At 39.7% G+C, this 15,802-nt stretch overlaps 1 protein-coding gene across 3 annotated transcripts in view; it reads left to right on the top strand.

Annotated features, from left to right (window-relative positions):
* ATH9 (ABC2 homolog 9) overlaps positions 1–15,802 on the top strand; it is a 274,795-nt gene that overhangs the window by 114,606 nt on the left and 144,387 nt on the right. For all 3 annotated transcript variants that reach the window (XM_089439644.1, XM_089439643.1, XM_089439645.1), the window contains 5 exons: positions 14,041–14,166; positions 14,363–14,458; positions 14,673–14,773; positions 15,001–15,037; positions 15,503–15,721. In XM_089439644.1, coding sequence (XP_089295770.1) covers positions 14,041–14,166; positions 14,363–14,458; positions 14,673–14,773; positions 15,001–15,037; positions 15,503–15,721 — 579 coding nt within the window. The remainder of the gene's footprint in view (positions 1–14,040; positions 14,167–14,362; positions 14,459–14,672; positions 14,774–15,000; positions 15,038–15,502; positions 15,722–15,802) is intronic.

The following is a 15,802-nucleotide window of genomic DNA, read 5'->3' as shown; positions in this document are numbered from 1 at the left end:
ATTCGGACGCTCCCTCGCATAATAACCAAACTTATTGCAAGCAAGGCATCTGCCTTTCCTTCCACCCTTAGATTTGGACTTCCCATTGAAGTGATCTTTAGGTAGGCCATCAGATGCTTCCGTTGTGCCACTCGGATAATATTCTCTGCTTCGACTTCACCCTTGGTGAATTTGAAGTGGGATGTGGAACCCATTGAGCCTTTTGTCCTTTCCAATTATCTTCGGTGAATTCCTTTTCACTCTTCCTTGGGCTTTGTCTTCACCTCAACTTTGATACCATGTTAATATTAGGTATGTTCTATGCTGAGAGCAATTTAATTCAATTTTTCACATTAACTCAATGTCAATTCCAGATTAGCAATCACATTTAGCATGATAGTAAAATGCAGATAGAACATAAACATAAATCACAGAAGACAAGCCAAGACAAGCCATGACAAGAGGACACAAGATGTGGCGCCAACCTGGGACAAACCCCAATGTGGGGAAACCCTTGATCAGTTCTTCTTATATGTTCTTCAATAGTTCAGTAGAGAGAGAGATAGTACAGATACATCAGAAGTCAACATTTTGACTTATCTAAATAAGAGCAGAGATCTTCTCTAAGAAGATTGCACATGAGGCAACTGATCTGAACTCAGGTAAAGGCATACTGCTTCAACTGATCCTCCAAGGTGACTCCATCACCAGGCAGCTCCCATCACTGTGCTACACCTCATCATCATGCTGCACCTGTCACTGTTCTGCACCCAATCATCATGCTGTGCCCATCATGTTGTACTTCATCAACATTCTGCTGCATCCTTCATGCTGCATTATGTTGTACCCCTTATGCACTCAATGCATACTGCAGTATATCACAATTTTGCTGCTGCAATACATCATATTGTTGCACCTAATTGCAACCTTCATCATCACTGTGCTGCAATTTGTTACATTTGTGCTGCACTCATCATGCCATGATACACTTCATCACTATGCCCTTCATCATGCTGCATCATTCAACATGCAGCACCTTATTACAATGTTGTCATATCTTATTATATAATGCTACTGTACTTACATCAATTCACTGTTAGGGGATTCTCTGATTGCCACATTGCTGGATTGGTAAGGGCATTCTAACAACAGTTTGGACAACCTTCACAATATGGTCATGGAATGGTTAGGGCATCAATGACAGTCCTACCAACACTCACACATCAGCTGCAACGTCTATCCCAAGGCTACGTTCACCCTTCTCCAGCACTCCTAAACCACACATTGGCTTGTCATACTCCAACTTTCACAACCAGTCCTTATGCCCTCCTTGTTAGCATTAACATAGACCTATAGGTGTATAAGGGACTGCAGCTTTCTACAACAAGCCTATCCCTTGCTGCAGTAGCCCTTTCCAAGGGTTCTAACCCCACGAAACAATTCCTTATGCCTTTGGCCCTCAAGAACAGTCTGTAGCATCCAAGACAACCTCTTGGCCTCCACCAAAGTGACCTAAAACAAGCTACTATTCCAACTGTTAACTCGACTTCCATTGAGGAACTCAGGCCTCCTCCACGCTGTCTTAGAGCCTCCCTCTCTTGATGTGGCTAGGGAAATTTCAAAGCTTTCATTCTTCTATAGTCTGCGTTAAGGTTCTAGGGTGTTCATCTAGGGTAGTTACCCTTTTCTAGGCTGCGTCGAGGGCTTACATCATTGTCCTTCTTGACTGCGTATTAGGCCTCTTCATAGGCTATGCTAGGGCTTATCCATAGGGCAACATTATCTCTTAGGATCTCTCCTCCCACCAAAACCCAAAGACAAGTGGAGAGGAAGAGATCACAAAAAGAGTGTGTGTGCAAATGACTAACAAGCCACCTCTTTTTATACTAAAACGTTGAGCACAAGTGTGGGCAATTTGGTTGCTGGCCGACCTTGACAAGTTGTCCCATAACACAAACAAATTCATATCTCGATGAATACTTATTGGAATCAGATGATCTTTAGATCAATCCTACACCTCTCGACAAGAGGAATCCATGAAAAACATCAGCTGCCATGAATAAGTATTCCCACATGGAGTTTGGCCTTGGTTGGCAATTTTAACACTGCATTTGCTGGTGTGGAGGATGACCCCTCTACAATATCACCATTATCAAATGTGACAGCCTCTAGCACTAGATCATTGAGATCCAAGTTGGCCAATGTCAACTCAACATTGATGTCTAGACCCATATCATCAAGAAAGACATCCCACATCTTTGTCTTTCCCTTCAACCATTCATCCCTCTGCTTGTAAATGAGACGAAGGTTGGTGTGCACATACACAATTGTCTCTGCCCTGGACTGCTCAACCCTGCTCTTCTTGACACTATACAAATTCCCATATTTGCTTCAATTCGTCTCACAATAAGAGGATGAAGTCACCTAAGAGAGGAGCCTCATGGCTAACTGCTGTAGAGGAGGGCTTGTTGCACCATGATTTTCCCACCAGGAATAGGGCTTCTTAGCCCCCCTGTCTCTAATTAGATCATCCTGCAAATCGACCAGCGCCAGTGGAAAACTCTACAAAGGCATCCTCTACCTCATCAAGGGATGCTCTATCCTGAAAAACTCGCCTGAATGCATTTCTCCTCACCCGTGAGATTTCACCATCCATGTGAGGAGGGAATCTGCGGGAAGGTCCACCATTCAACCACTCATGGCTATATCCTCTATGGTGGTGAAGAAGGCTTCTGATGATGTCTCATACTCGGGGCATTCACTCTGTAAAATAATGCTCTTCATAGACTCAATCATGGAATCCCATCCCTCATAAACCTCTCCTTTGATGGGTTGGTCTGTATCTGCAAATTGAAAGAAACAAATGATGGGGTCCATGATCTGAATAAGTAGATCTAACCTCTGCCACCAAGCATCATCTAACACTGTGTCCTTCACTCTTTTAGAGGCTACTTGATCTGTCTTTCTCCAAAAAGACCAAAACTTTGAAATAACTGTGGCCCCAAGAGCAATCTTGACCACCCTCAACCTCTTCAACATGATGAATGAAGAGGCAAACCGTGTATCCACAATTTTCAACAATGATAGTTTGGTGTACTCCTTGTAGATAGTGAGGGAATTTGTATGATTTTGTACAAAGTTGCGGATATGTCGTGCATCCTCAATAATGCTTCCAATCCAAAGCATATAAGAAGCAATACATTTAAGTGCTAAGTTCAATGAATGGACACTGCAAGGTGTCCAAAACACTTGTGGATATTTAGCTTCCACAATCATGCCAGTAGCCTTGCAAACAGGTGCATTATTTGTAATGATTTGCACACAATAATCAACACCTATATCTTCAATAACTTTAATAAACAACTCACCCATATTTTGTGCATCCTTGTATTGTCCAAGTGCATCCACCGATTTCAAGAAAATTGGACCATTCAAGGAAGACACCATGAAGTTGATGAATGGGTGTCGTGCTGGATCTGTCCATCCATTAGAAACAATGCTAACCCCAGATGTTGGCCATGATGCTTTAATAGGCTCAAGTATTTTTTCCACCTCTTTTTTTGCCTTCGTTAACAATGTGGTTCTAAGCTTCTCTGACCCAAGAGGCACATACCGTGATGGAGCCCCTTGAGTTAGATCTCGACACATCTCAATAAATAGAGGTGAGCGTGCAACATTAAAGGATATGAAGTTTTGATAGAAAAAATAAGGCAATGGTGAGATCAAGCTCTTCCCATTTCTCTTTCTGAAAAGTCCTGTCCATTGGACCAAGTGAAATTGCCTTTCTTTTTGCCGCTTGTTCCCTAGTAGAACTCTCAAATGGGAATTTTTTGTTGCTTTTCCTCAAGAATGGAAGGGGGTCATCATTCTTGGTTTTTTTAGATTTTGCAGCCACATTTGCCATACCAACATTGGACTCTCTTTCCATTTCTTTCCTCTTTGGTAAAGGCACCTTTGTACAAGCTGCAATTCCACAACTTGGTAAAGCCAACAAATGAGCTTTCACACAGAAATATCTGCTCGTGAAAGTAGTGTTGCAATAGCTGCATTTCCAAATCACATTGCCTCCTCCCTTCACCTTGCTGCTTGGCCCTTGCTCTCTTATGACATATTTACATGAGGGATATTTGTTATCTTGAGGAGGATGTCTTCCCTCAACATTTGAAGCTGTTGTTGCAGGCCCACTTGCAATAGAGGGAAAACTTGCAGCAAACCCTGATGAAATTGGGAGAGGAGGGGCATTTTCAATGGGGACATTCTTCCGCTTCCTTTGCCCCTTCCCTGCTGCCCTTGATTGAGCCATGAATGCTGTAAAAAAATAAACAAAAAATGCACAAATCTGTAAAAGAAATGCACATGCAAAATGTTGTTATAAAAATGCAAAAAAAATAGAGAGAAAATGCACTTACCTGTTGCTTGAATCTCCTTGAAAATGCTCCCACACCCTTTTCTTTTTGCTCCCAAACACCCACAAGAAATCCACAACAAACAAAATAAGTCAATGTGAAAAAAGAATGGCAAAAACCACCTTTTAACGCCGCGCAAACTTTCCAAATTCGGGATTCGTGTCCGATTAGGACACAATCGGAAGGACACGAATCCAATCGAATCGTGTTCGATTCACCTGATTTGGGACACGACAGGCCTGGGGGATGAATCCAATTTCATAGGTTCCAGGTTTGAAAATGAATTTACTTTCTATTTCTTGTCTAGAAGATAAGGAGATAGGATTTCCTTTGTAGATGGAAAAGTTCTTGTTTGGGGAAGTAACTCTAGTATTGAAAAGGCAAGGGTGATTGGGTTTCGTGAGGGATGGTTATATCAACTTTTAACAAATTCTCCTCAAGCCCTTGTTCACATGGATATTAGTCCCTTTGAAGTTTGGCATGGAAGATACGAGCACCTTCATTATAAGATATTGCCCTCTTTAAGTAAAATGGTAAAGGGAATCCCCAACTTGAAGGATGATCACGATGGAGTATGTAAGGGATGTGCTTTGGGGAAGAATACTAGGAAATCATTCTCAAGCAGTGACTCAAGTTTAAAGAAGTGTTAGACCTCATTCATTCTGATGTGTGTGGTCCAATGGTAGACAAATCTCTTGGATGCCATCTATATTATGTGACCTTCATTGATGATCATTCTAGGAAGACTTGGATTTATCTTCTCAAAACTAAGGATGAAGTTTTTAAAAAATTCAAGGAATTCAAATCGAAAGTGGAGAAATTGACCAAAAGAAAGATAAAGACTCTTAGATCTAACAATGGTGGTGAATATACATCTAAGGAACTCGTAGCCTTTTGCAAGGAAGCATGTATTAAGAGGGAGCTCATAGTTCCCTATAATCCCAAACAAAATGGAGTAGTAGAGAGGAAGAATAAGACTATTGAAGAATGCATCAGGACCATGATATTTGATCAAGGCCTTCCAAAATTCTTATGGGGAGAAACAACTATGACAACAATATACATACAAAATAGAAGTCCTCATAGAAATATAGAAAATATGACACCAGAAGAAACATTCTCAGGAAAGAAGCCATATGTAGATCATCTCCGTATATTTGGATGCCCTGCCTAGATTCACATTCCACAGGATAAAAGAAAGAAGTTGGACTGTACTAGTTTAAAGGGCATTTTTGTTGGATATAGTCTCTCATCAAAGGCTTATAGAATCTACATAAAATAAGATTGTAGAATTGAAGTGAGCAGAGATGTAGTATTTGAGAAAACTTTGCATACATGAAGTCCAAAGATATTCGTATTGAATCTGATGATGAAGATATGCCTAACTTTGAAGAAGAAGAGAACATGTCAATGCACCTACAAATTAGGAGGAAGGACCAAGTGAACCCATTCAACCAACAATCATCCCTGGAGTAAAGAAAAGGCCAAACTGGTTAAAAGCTAAACTTGAAGATGGTGAAGGACATGCAGCAAAAAACCAAAGAGGTACTCCGGATATGCAACTTATATATCAAAACTAATTGAACCAAAACCAACCACATTTGATCACGCCGCTCATCATGAAGAATGGAAGAAAGCATTGCAAGAAGAATATCAATCAATCATGAAGAATGGGGTTTGGAAAATTGTTCTTAGACCTAGTGACAAGTCTGTTGTCACCTCTAAATGGATCTACAAAATCAAACATGCAGTTGATGGGAGCATAGATAAATACAAAGCAAGATCTGTAGCAAGGGTTTTTTTCTCAAAAGGAAGGTGTGGATTACGAAGAAACATTTGCTCCCATAGCCAGGTACACTACTATTAGATCCTTGATCTCTTTAACAGCTCATATGGGATGGAACATCCACCAGATGGATTTCAAAACAACTTTCTTAAATGGAACCATTGATGAAGAAGTTTACATTGAACAACACGAAGGTTTTGAGATACATAACAGAGAATCTCATGTCTGCAGGGTGAAAAAATCTCTATATGGCTTGAAAAAAGAACCTAGAGCTTGGTATGCTGGAATGGATGTCTATCTTTTAAGGATTGAATTTTTCAAAATCTTTGCAGAACCAAATCTCTACATCGAAGTCGTAAGGAATGAACTAATCATTATTCTATTATATGTGGATGATTTACTCATTACAGGTGTGGAACAGAAAATTCAAGAAAGTAAAAAGATGTTGGCAACAAAATCTGAAATGAAAGATCTTGGACTTATGCATTACTATTTGGGCTTGGAAGTTTGGCAGAAACTTGGAGAAATCTATCTTGGTCAAGGGAAGTATATCATCAAGATTCTACAAAAGTTTGGCATGATGGATTCCAAACCTATGACAACTCCAATGATCTCGAATTTAAAGAAATTGAGAAGTTCAGATTCTAGCCTCATTGATCCTACATGTTATCGTCAACTGGTTGGCTCATTGATGTATTTGGTGAATACTAGACAAGATATATGTTATTCAGTGAATGTTCTAAGTCAATTTCAGTTGGAGCCACATCATGATCATTGAATAGCTGGCAAGCATATTTTGAGGTAACTGTGTGGGACTATTCATCACTATCTAAAGTATGATGGAAAGGAGATCAAATTAACATGTTTCACTGATTCAGATTGGGGTGGTAGTGAGAAGGATTGTGGTAGTGGTTGTTTTAGTCTGGGATTCGCTATGTTTTCTTGGATGAGTCGTAATCAAGATTTGGTTGCTTTGAGTAGTGCCGAGGTTGAATATGTTGCTACTTGTGAGGTTGGAAAAGAAGTGGTTTCGTTAAGAAAACTTCTATCAAATTTGTTTGGAGGGACCTTGGATCCCACAGTTATAAATTGTGATAATCAAAGAAACATCAAAATGTTTGAAGACCCAATGTTCCATGCCATAACTAAGCATATCAACAATAAGTATCACTATATTAGAAGTTTGGCACAAGATGGGTTTGTGAAGCTACAGTATGTGTCAATAAATGAACAAGTAGATGTGTTGACAAAATCTCTTCCCAACAAGAAGTTAGTTTATTTTAGGAGCATGCTCGGATTAGTGAATATCTCTGATTTAATTGAGAGGGAGAGTTGAGTACCATAAAACTCTTCGTATGATGGTACTTGGGAGGACATCTTGGCCTAGTTAATATTGAAATCTCAGTTGATGTCTAGATCCCATGAGGAAGGGTATCATGTGGAGCTCTGGTTTAGTGTTGATACCTGGATCCCTATAAGAGTTGGTGTCAGAGCATGGAGGCCTAGATGGTATCTATACCTTGTTGGATGGATACTAGAGCTGTAGCTTGATGGTACTCTTACCCACCACTTTGTGGGCAATATCCGTAGGAGAATTTTTTTCTCCAAGATGGTCCTCAATTGGCGGCCAACAACCCCTTGTAACCATCAATTAGCTCATTGTGCCATTTCTCTGCCACCTGAGCCAGCCATGTGGTCCTTCACCCATCTTCCATGATCGTATGTTTGAAGGTGGGCCTCTCGAAGCTAAAGGTATGCCTTGTCATTTTGAAATTGAGTCTTGTAGTTTGCTTATCATGGACACTTCTGGGTATGGATTAATGGGGGGATTCTATAGAAAGAATGGGCTAGGTCTGTGCTTCTGTCCCTTAGATCCCTTTTAGGACTTAACCTTGGATCATAGTCCCGTGGAATCTCTTTTACTAACCACTTGGTTCAGGGATGGTATTTCATGGGAAACCCCGATTTTGGTTGCATGGTCTCACTCCCTTATCCACTTACATTACCATCTTTCCATTTATCATTACCCCATCCATCATTTCTCTCACCTCAGTCCACATTCCTCCATCGGGTACAGATACGGTTAGCTCATCCCTTCCCCTTGCCCACACATTGGGTCATGGCTTGGAATGAAGCTTGGTGGTTGATGCAGCTAAACGAAAGTTAAAAGCATATATGGCCACATTCAACAGCAAAAGAACCACAAAATCCAAAAGATGTCCAGGACAAAAACATTTAGCACTTGGGCTAAAGCCTTTACATGAAGCTTTATCCCATCATCATGGCCATCAGCCTGGTTCCAACAGGTTCTATGAACCTTCGTCATCATGTAGGAACCCATGATTGTCCCAACCTCTTGTGGGCAATGAACCACCCCACCTTAAAGGGGGGAATTCATTGCTATATCTTATACATCATGCTCTAACCCCTTGAGCCCCGAGCAGTTAATCAAAGAAAATCATAAATAGGAAAAAGGCTTAAAAGAAGGGGGAAAAATGAAGGTTTGGGCACCTTATGTACCACGATTGCTCCCTCCTACACCTTATAAACCCAAGTGTGGGCTGCCCTCTTGTTAGCTACCCCTATGCCCCAACATGTGAGCTAGGGCTGCCCCCTCTCATTCCTACCTCATTCACCTATCTGCCACATGCCACCACCTTTTGACAGATGTACCTCGGCTATATTATCCCCTTTAGAAGCAAAAACTACCTAATAGAATACTTGGTTAACCCCATTGGGAGTTTAGGAGACGTTGGCACACCCAAAGCCCATTATGAAAGGGCACACCATTATGAAATCCCCACTTGTGGTCCATGATTAGGTAAGCTCATTCACTCGATTTCTCTAATGACTTGTTGTATTGGAAGCCTAGGGGACAGATTAGATCTTATGTAGGATTGCAGATGGTTTCCATTTGGGGTTTGGTCTCCCTATACGGGGTCCTAATCCTCTAGAGGGCTACATTGGCACATATAGGGTGAGTGTTGAGAGCCACGGGCCTCCAAAGTAGCAAATTGCACTTCATAGATCCCCACAACCATTTAGAGATTGCTCGTGGTTCACTTATTGGATGAGGTGGGTGCACCTCATCCATCATGCCCAATTGACCCCAGATCTACACCACACACTTGGTAGATGGTCCAAGACTTCTACGATGATGTGGCATCTCCTACATTGCCATCCTAGCCCTTGAGGGCAACCTACAAGCATCTTCGACTTGTTTGGAGACGCATGAGGACACTTGTGTGCCCCCACAGTCATTTGGAGTACCACAGGTTATTACCAGGGGCGAACCCCTTGTCCACTGCTTTTGAGTGTCCTATTCTTCGTTGTGGCACACATGGACCTCACGAGGCCTCTTAGAGGGCCCTACGACATGCATAGATTATTATTTGTCCTCTTGAGAGGCTTATCTTTTCATTTGTGAGCTAGTTTGGTGGGCTTGTCACCAAAGTTATGTCATTTTCACATTATTTTATTTAGGGGCTATTTGCTAATGTAGGCTTATTAGCTAAATCGAACTCCTAATTGGTGTATAAATAGGAGTTGGTTGGATTCATTTGTATCATCACTTTGGATTGGATCTCTCTCTTCTTTATAGAATTTCACACTTCTTTTGGAGGATGAATTGGAGCTTTTATGGATGAATTTTGATGTGTGGATATTGGTCTATCTTCTCTTGGAGCTTCTTTCTTGTCAATTATGAATGGTTGGATATACTCTGTTACATGTAACTTTGTAAGTACATGCTTTTTGATGTTATTCTTGTTTACTTTAGTGACAAATGTTGGATTGGGATTTTCGTTGTTCTAGGGCTAATTGCTAAATGCATTTACTGCTTAAAATTGTGGAATTTGTTTATTATAACATCTCCCAATGTATGGGCCATGTAATATGGAGCCTTAGCTGTGGTGACAGTGGGCTAAGTCTCCATTTGTTGCCCTTGGCCTACCATTTTCCCTTTAGAGGTCCCGCTTAGGTCCCCTGCTAGTTTGAGCAGTAACAAGTACCTATAGTGGCAAATGCCTATATGACACCTTAGTTCATGTTGTGTGGATACCTTGGTAGTTAGGGTATCCCTAGCATGGCGTATGTTGTAACTCTTTAGTGAACAATGTCAATTTGAGTACATCCTTGTACCTATTAGTATAATTGTGAAAACCTCCCTAGTTAAGAGGGAGTGTTGAAAATGTAACTATGGTTGGTCTCCATAATTGCTATTGTACTTTGTCATTATGTATTTATTGTAAATTTGAAAAGAAGAAAAAGAAAGTAATTATTAAGCATGGGTTTCATGCTCATTTTATTTATTTATTAGGTCAAAGCCTCCATTGTAGGTTTCTAGGGTTTCTCTTGAGTCATAAGAGTCATTGCCATATTTATTAGACCCTACTTGGGTTTTTGTATCATGTAAAGAAAATTATATTTGAGTCAAAACAATCATTTGTCACCTCCTCACCAAGTCAGTCCCACCTTGATGAAGTCAGCCCAGATTGGGGCTGTTCGACCATGTGGAAGCAGTAAAATAGAAGAAGAGCTCAACTTATTTGGCAGCCTTCATCAACAAGTTCGATCTGGTGTAGAAATAGAAAAAAAAGAGTGCAAAGTCAAGGAGAAGGAAGGACAAATCAAAGGAAGAACAAAATTGAAGTTTTTGGGCACATCTTTCTCACATGTGCAAGTTTTTCTAGGGTTTCTGGGCAAGTTGCAGGGGCCAAAATTTTTGCAGTAATTGCAAGCCTGAAATTCTGAGCTGAAGGGGGCTGAAATTCTAGATTGAAGTAATTTTGAAGGAGTTGACTATTGTTGACTAAAGCAGGATTTGTCTATTTGGAAGGAGGGCTGACTTGGTGATTGGAGGAAGTCTTTGCCTTGGTCAAAAGGTCCTGGATTGTCTCACTTTGACTTGATTTTATTATTGAAGAAGAGTTGACTGGGCTTTCCCCTTGAAGAGGGGTTTTGCCCTGGTTGAGTGCCTACATCTTGTGTCTCTTGTTCTTGTGATCTTCATGCATTTTTGATTTGGTAATTGCTTGATGAAAGATAACATAATAAAGAAGTAAAAGAAGCCAACACATATCACAAGTAATTATCAAGAAAAAAGGAATCAAACCCTAATAACTACATGCATTGATTTCTCAACAAGATCTGCCCTTAAGATTTGAATGCTTTCCCTCCTTGGGTTGGACGACTCTTCCTCAAGTGATAAGTGCCCAAACCCTAGGCATCCATGCTAGGTGAGGGCTTAAACCCTCTAGTTTTGATTTTTCCTTATGACCCTTGAGCCTTGGCACCTGCAATTTATATAAATAGAGCCAATCCCAAGATCTAGAAGAAATTTGAAAATAAAACCGCAAAAAATTATTTACAAAATGAAAAATAAAATACAAGGGTTAGTTGGAAATATTCACAAATTATTTACAATATTTACAAATAAGATTCGATCTCTAATTAGCAAATAAATTTTTGTAGTATAAGTAGATTTTGAAAATAAGTCTGATAAATATTTTATTTTAGTATACTGGCCAAATTCCCTGCAAAATAAATTGTTAGATCAAGCCAAGAAGCCAAACAAGGTGTGGTCACCTCAAAGGCTATGTACTTGGGTGTTGCCCAAGGGCTGAATCACCTGATGATCTCTGTACACTTTGATAGATAAATTGTTAGCTTCAAAAGGGGTTTAGATAGATATTCAAAACCCTCGAGATCAAGAGATACTTGCTAGATCGAGTGGGCTGAAAATGTTTCTCTAGAACCCAACACCTAAAGCAAGATACCTATGCTAATAAATGATCCAACTACTGGCTATTGAAACAACAATATTCAATATTACACAATTAGAGCATTAAGAATATTCAGCACATACAATAAATCATTGAGAGAGAGATACCTTGAATTGAAACCCCAAAGACTTATGGTTTATTATCAAAAGAAATCCAGCAAAGCTTAGCTCGGTACATCACAAGATGAAGTCATGATGAGGAGCTAGAAAGCTTCCTTATATAGAAAATGAGAGGGATAAATCCCTCCAAGTGGAAAATAACAGCTAGTAGCTTGATCCTCATCCAAAAATTTTGAACTCTTGATAAGCTGGCACAAATCTCCAAAGAATTTGATTTTCCTTGTTTACTGGGCTGGAGGGATCAAACTTTGACTGCTGGTCTGTCATTTACATCTTGAGAATCTAATTGGTTGTGTTTGATAATCATACTTGTCACATAATTTTAATTCAAGTTGCTAGGATATTCATTATTATCTCCTGAACTTGTTGGTTTCCAATGGGTTCCTCATCATTCCCTCTATAGGGACTACCCTTGTTAGCCTGCATTTAGGAGATAGCTTAAATGGAGAGGGTAGGGATTAGAGTGACAGCCCCCGCCTTGAGTGTTGTCTCATTGGGTGTACAATTCGGGCGACAACAGGACCCTTTTCTCTAAGTACATAGCCAAAATGTCCATCAAAAGCAGTTGATTGATTCACAGACCTTTTCGTTTTCTTCTTTTTTCATTTCCTAAAACCGAGCCATCAAATATCTTCCATCTTTCTTAGTTGACCATCTCTTATTGAAAGCCTCATGGAATTGATCCCAATCCTTGATCCCTCCATCAGACAAGTCTTGTACCACGATTTAGTGCTTTCTTTAAAGGCCAGAGCAAAGAGTTTCGTGACAATATCTTCTTGAGCTGCATCCCCTGCTGGATTTTGATGTTTTAGAAACAATCATTAAAGCTGACCATGCTGAAAGCAGTTTCTGCATTTAAACAGAATGTTCTTGTAGTCCCCCAGGTGTAGCTTAGAATCTGAAGCTTGATTGATGCAGGTAGTGGCTTGTACATGCCCATGTTTATAGCGACACTTACAAAATTTAAGTTAGTACACTCTGCAGGTACTTTCTAGGGTAGCACGAAAGATTATAAAGCATTCCCATTCTATTCAAAGACTAAATCATGCAAAACCACAAAAGGTGGAGATGGAAGTCTCATCCAAACCAAATCTGAGGAGAGTGTATCTTCAAAGGCATCAAACCCAGCTATCCAGGGCTTCATGAATAAGCCTGCTCTTCTCATCAGTTAGAGACTTCCTTCAAGGACTGTATCTGTCTCTTTAGATTTCAAGAAAAATACCACCAAATAGCTTCTTGGTAAAAGCTTTATAGCCACGCCCTTTTGAGTCTCCCAATTTGCCTTCAACTATTTGGCTATGGTTTTGGCTGTCAGATGGATGTCCATAAATTGGCATATCTGAGCTGTTTTGAAAGAGTTTCATATAGCCTTACAAAGGTTCCGATTTCAAGACGAGAACCATGGTTTAGGGAAGCTCAAAAGTTCTGTTCTTATTAGCCATGCGGGCAAGTGTATAACCGCCTTTCTTTATCACCAGTTTAAGCTATATTTTTAATTGCAGAAGGGATAGGCACATCCCTATCCTCCCTGGATGCCATGATTTCAACCCATGAATTAGATTGCACCTTGCGAAAACCTGAATTAAATGCAGCACAAGCTGACGCGGAACAGAGGAGAATGCATCTGCATAAATGCTAGAGCCGAACACAAGGAAATCCAGCAAACTCCAGGGCACAGTGCAGGAAGACAGTAGTGGTGTTATCCTAAACAGTCTCCCAATCTGTATGATTAAGGCACATGACTTTAATGACATAATATAGAAGTTATTATAGTCATGCATTAAGAAGAGTTTACTTACGTAGTTGGTATAAGAGAGGTGACTTGGATGAAACTTTGTCTTGAAAGCTTTATGTTCAATCTTACTGTTTTGGTTGTGCTCCCTACATTTAGAGATTTGCTTCTGGGTAAAAAAATGAAGCTATTGCAGGACAATCCAATTCTCCTAATTTGTGTGGTTGTATTGCAGGAATACCTAATTCCTGAGGAATATGTACTGGTTATGAGAGCATCAATGCTGAACAAGTGTCCTGTATCTTCGTATGCACAAGTGTGTGATGTGTTTATGAAAGAACTAGGCAAGCTTCCTCATGAAGTATGATTTGAACCTACTCTTTTGTTTACAACTTTAAAATTTACATTACAGTGCTGAAAATGACTTTTCCATGATGTTAGAAATGGTATGTGCAGAACTTAGAAAGTTGTTGAAACATATCTTCTGGATCTGTCGAGTGAAAATATGTTGATTGTCTTGAACACTTAATCATGGTATATCATTCTTTTTAATGAAGGTGTTCTTGGAGTTTGACCGGGTTCCTTTGGCAAGTGCTTCACTTGCTCAAGTGCACGCTGCTCGCACCCATGATGGCAGGAAAGTTGCCGTCAAGGTAAATTTATATTGCAGAGAGTCTCAATCTGACTAAAAATTTGAGCCTGAACTCAGCTCGACTTTATACCATTTTATGTGCTCCTATCATTATTTTTTACGCTGAAATGCCCCCGGTATCATAGTTTTTGCCTTTCTGCCTTAGTCTTGGGTTTCATATCAGTGCTGTGGTACATGCTGAAATATTTTCCTGGTTCAATGATATTGGGGTATAGGTTCAGCATACACATTTGACTGACACAGCGGCTGTGGATACCGCCACTGTAGAGTTGGTTGTCAATACTTTGCACTGGATTTTTCCTGCATTTGATTATAGGTAGTTGCCACTCGAAGGTTATCTGCTGTTTTGGTGGTATTTTATTGTTAATACATAAATTAAAACGTCAGACAAGTGAAGAAAAGTATGATTTTCTTTCACTAATTGAATTGTATTAGGTGTAGTTTTTGGAATCTGTAGTCATTAGATAATAGCATAATTCATGCATGCATGATGTGTGCACCTCCTGACTCTAAAAAGTGGTTGTAATGGATTTTCATCTACAGGTGGTTAATTGATGAAGTGCGTGAGAGTCTTCCAAAGGCAAGTATGCAATTTTTGCATAGCTACATGCTATTTTACCATGAAAATATCTAGATGTTATTTTGCTACAAACATTTCTTTGAAGGTTTACTTGATGTTGAATAGTTTGTTTACTAATGAACAACACTAGAGAAAGGAGCAATATTCCGTACAATCTCTTTTGTCTGGGAAGACATGGCCATGTTGCTTCACCGGTAAAAAAAGTATTGATATCTGTCTTTAGATTCAACTGGCCAAAATTTTCGTTGCATATATGACTTCTAGGTATTGCATTGCTTTAGTTACAATAAGAATACAGTTTGTTCTTAGTAGCTAAGATCTGAACCATGATTTTCTTTTAATAATTATTCTTTTACAACTACATTTGAACTCTAATCTGTTTTAAGGTTTATAATGAGGTATATTTAATCCCAAATTGGAATCTCTTTATTATAATATGTTTGATCTGTTTCATTGTGAACCCAGGAGCTAGATTTCCTATACGAGGCAAAGAATAGTGAACAATGTGTTTATAATTTCAAAAGATTATCTCCTTATCTTGCACCTTCTATCTATATTCCCAAAGTTTATTGGAATTTGAGTACATCAAGGTTGTTGACAATGGAGTTTATCGATGGAGTTGGGGTCACTGATGTGGATGCCATCAAGCGACTTGGAATTCGGCCAAGTGATGTTGCAAAACTGGTGAGTACATTGAACATGTGAACTTTTACTTTGATAACAGAGCTATTTTGTGTATTCTGCTTTCTATCAAATGTATAACAT

Source organism: Pinus tabuliformis, chromosome 9 (assembly GCF_031772625.1).
Source record: "Pinus tabuliformis cultivar Carrire ecotype Pingquan chromosome 9, CPIR1, whole genome shotgun sequence".
Classification (NCBI taxonomy): domain Eukaryota; kingdom Viridiplantae; phylum Streptophyta; class Pinopsida; order Pinales; family Pinaceae; genus Pinus; species Pinus tabuliformis.
This window is presented reverse-complemented; position numbering and strand designations above follow the sequence as displayed.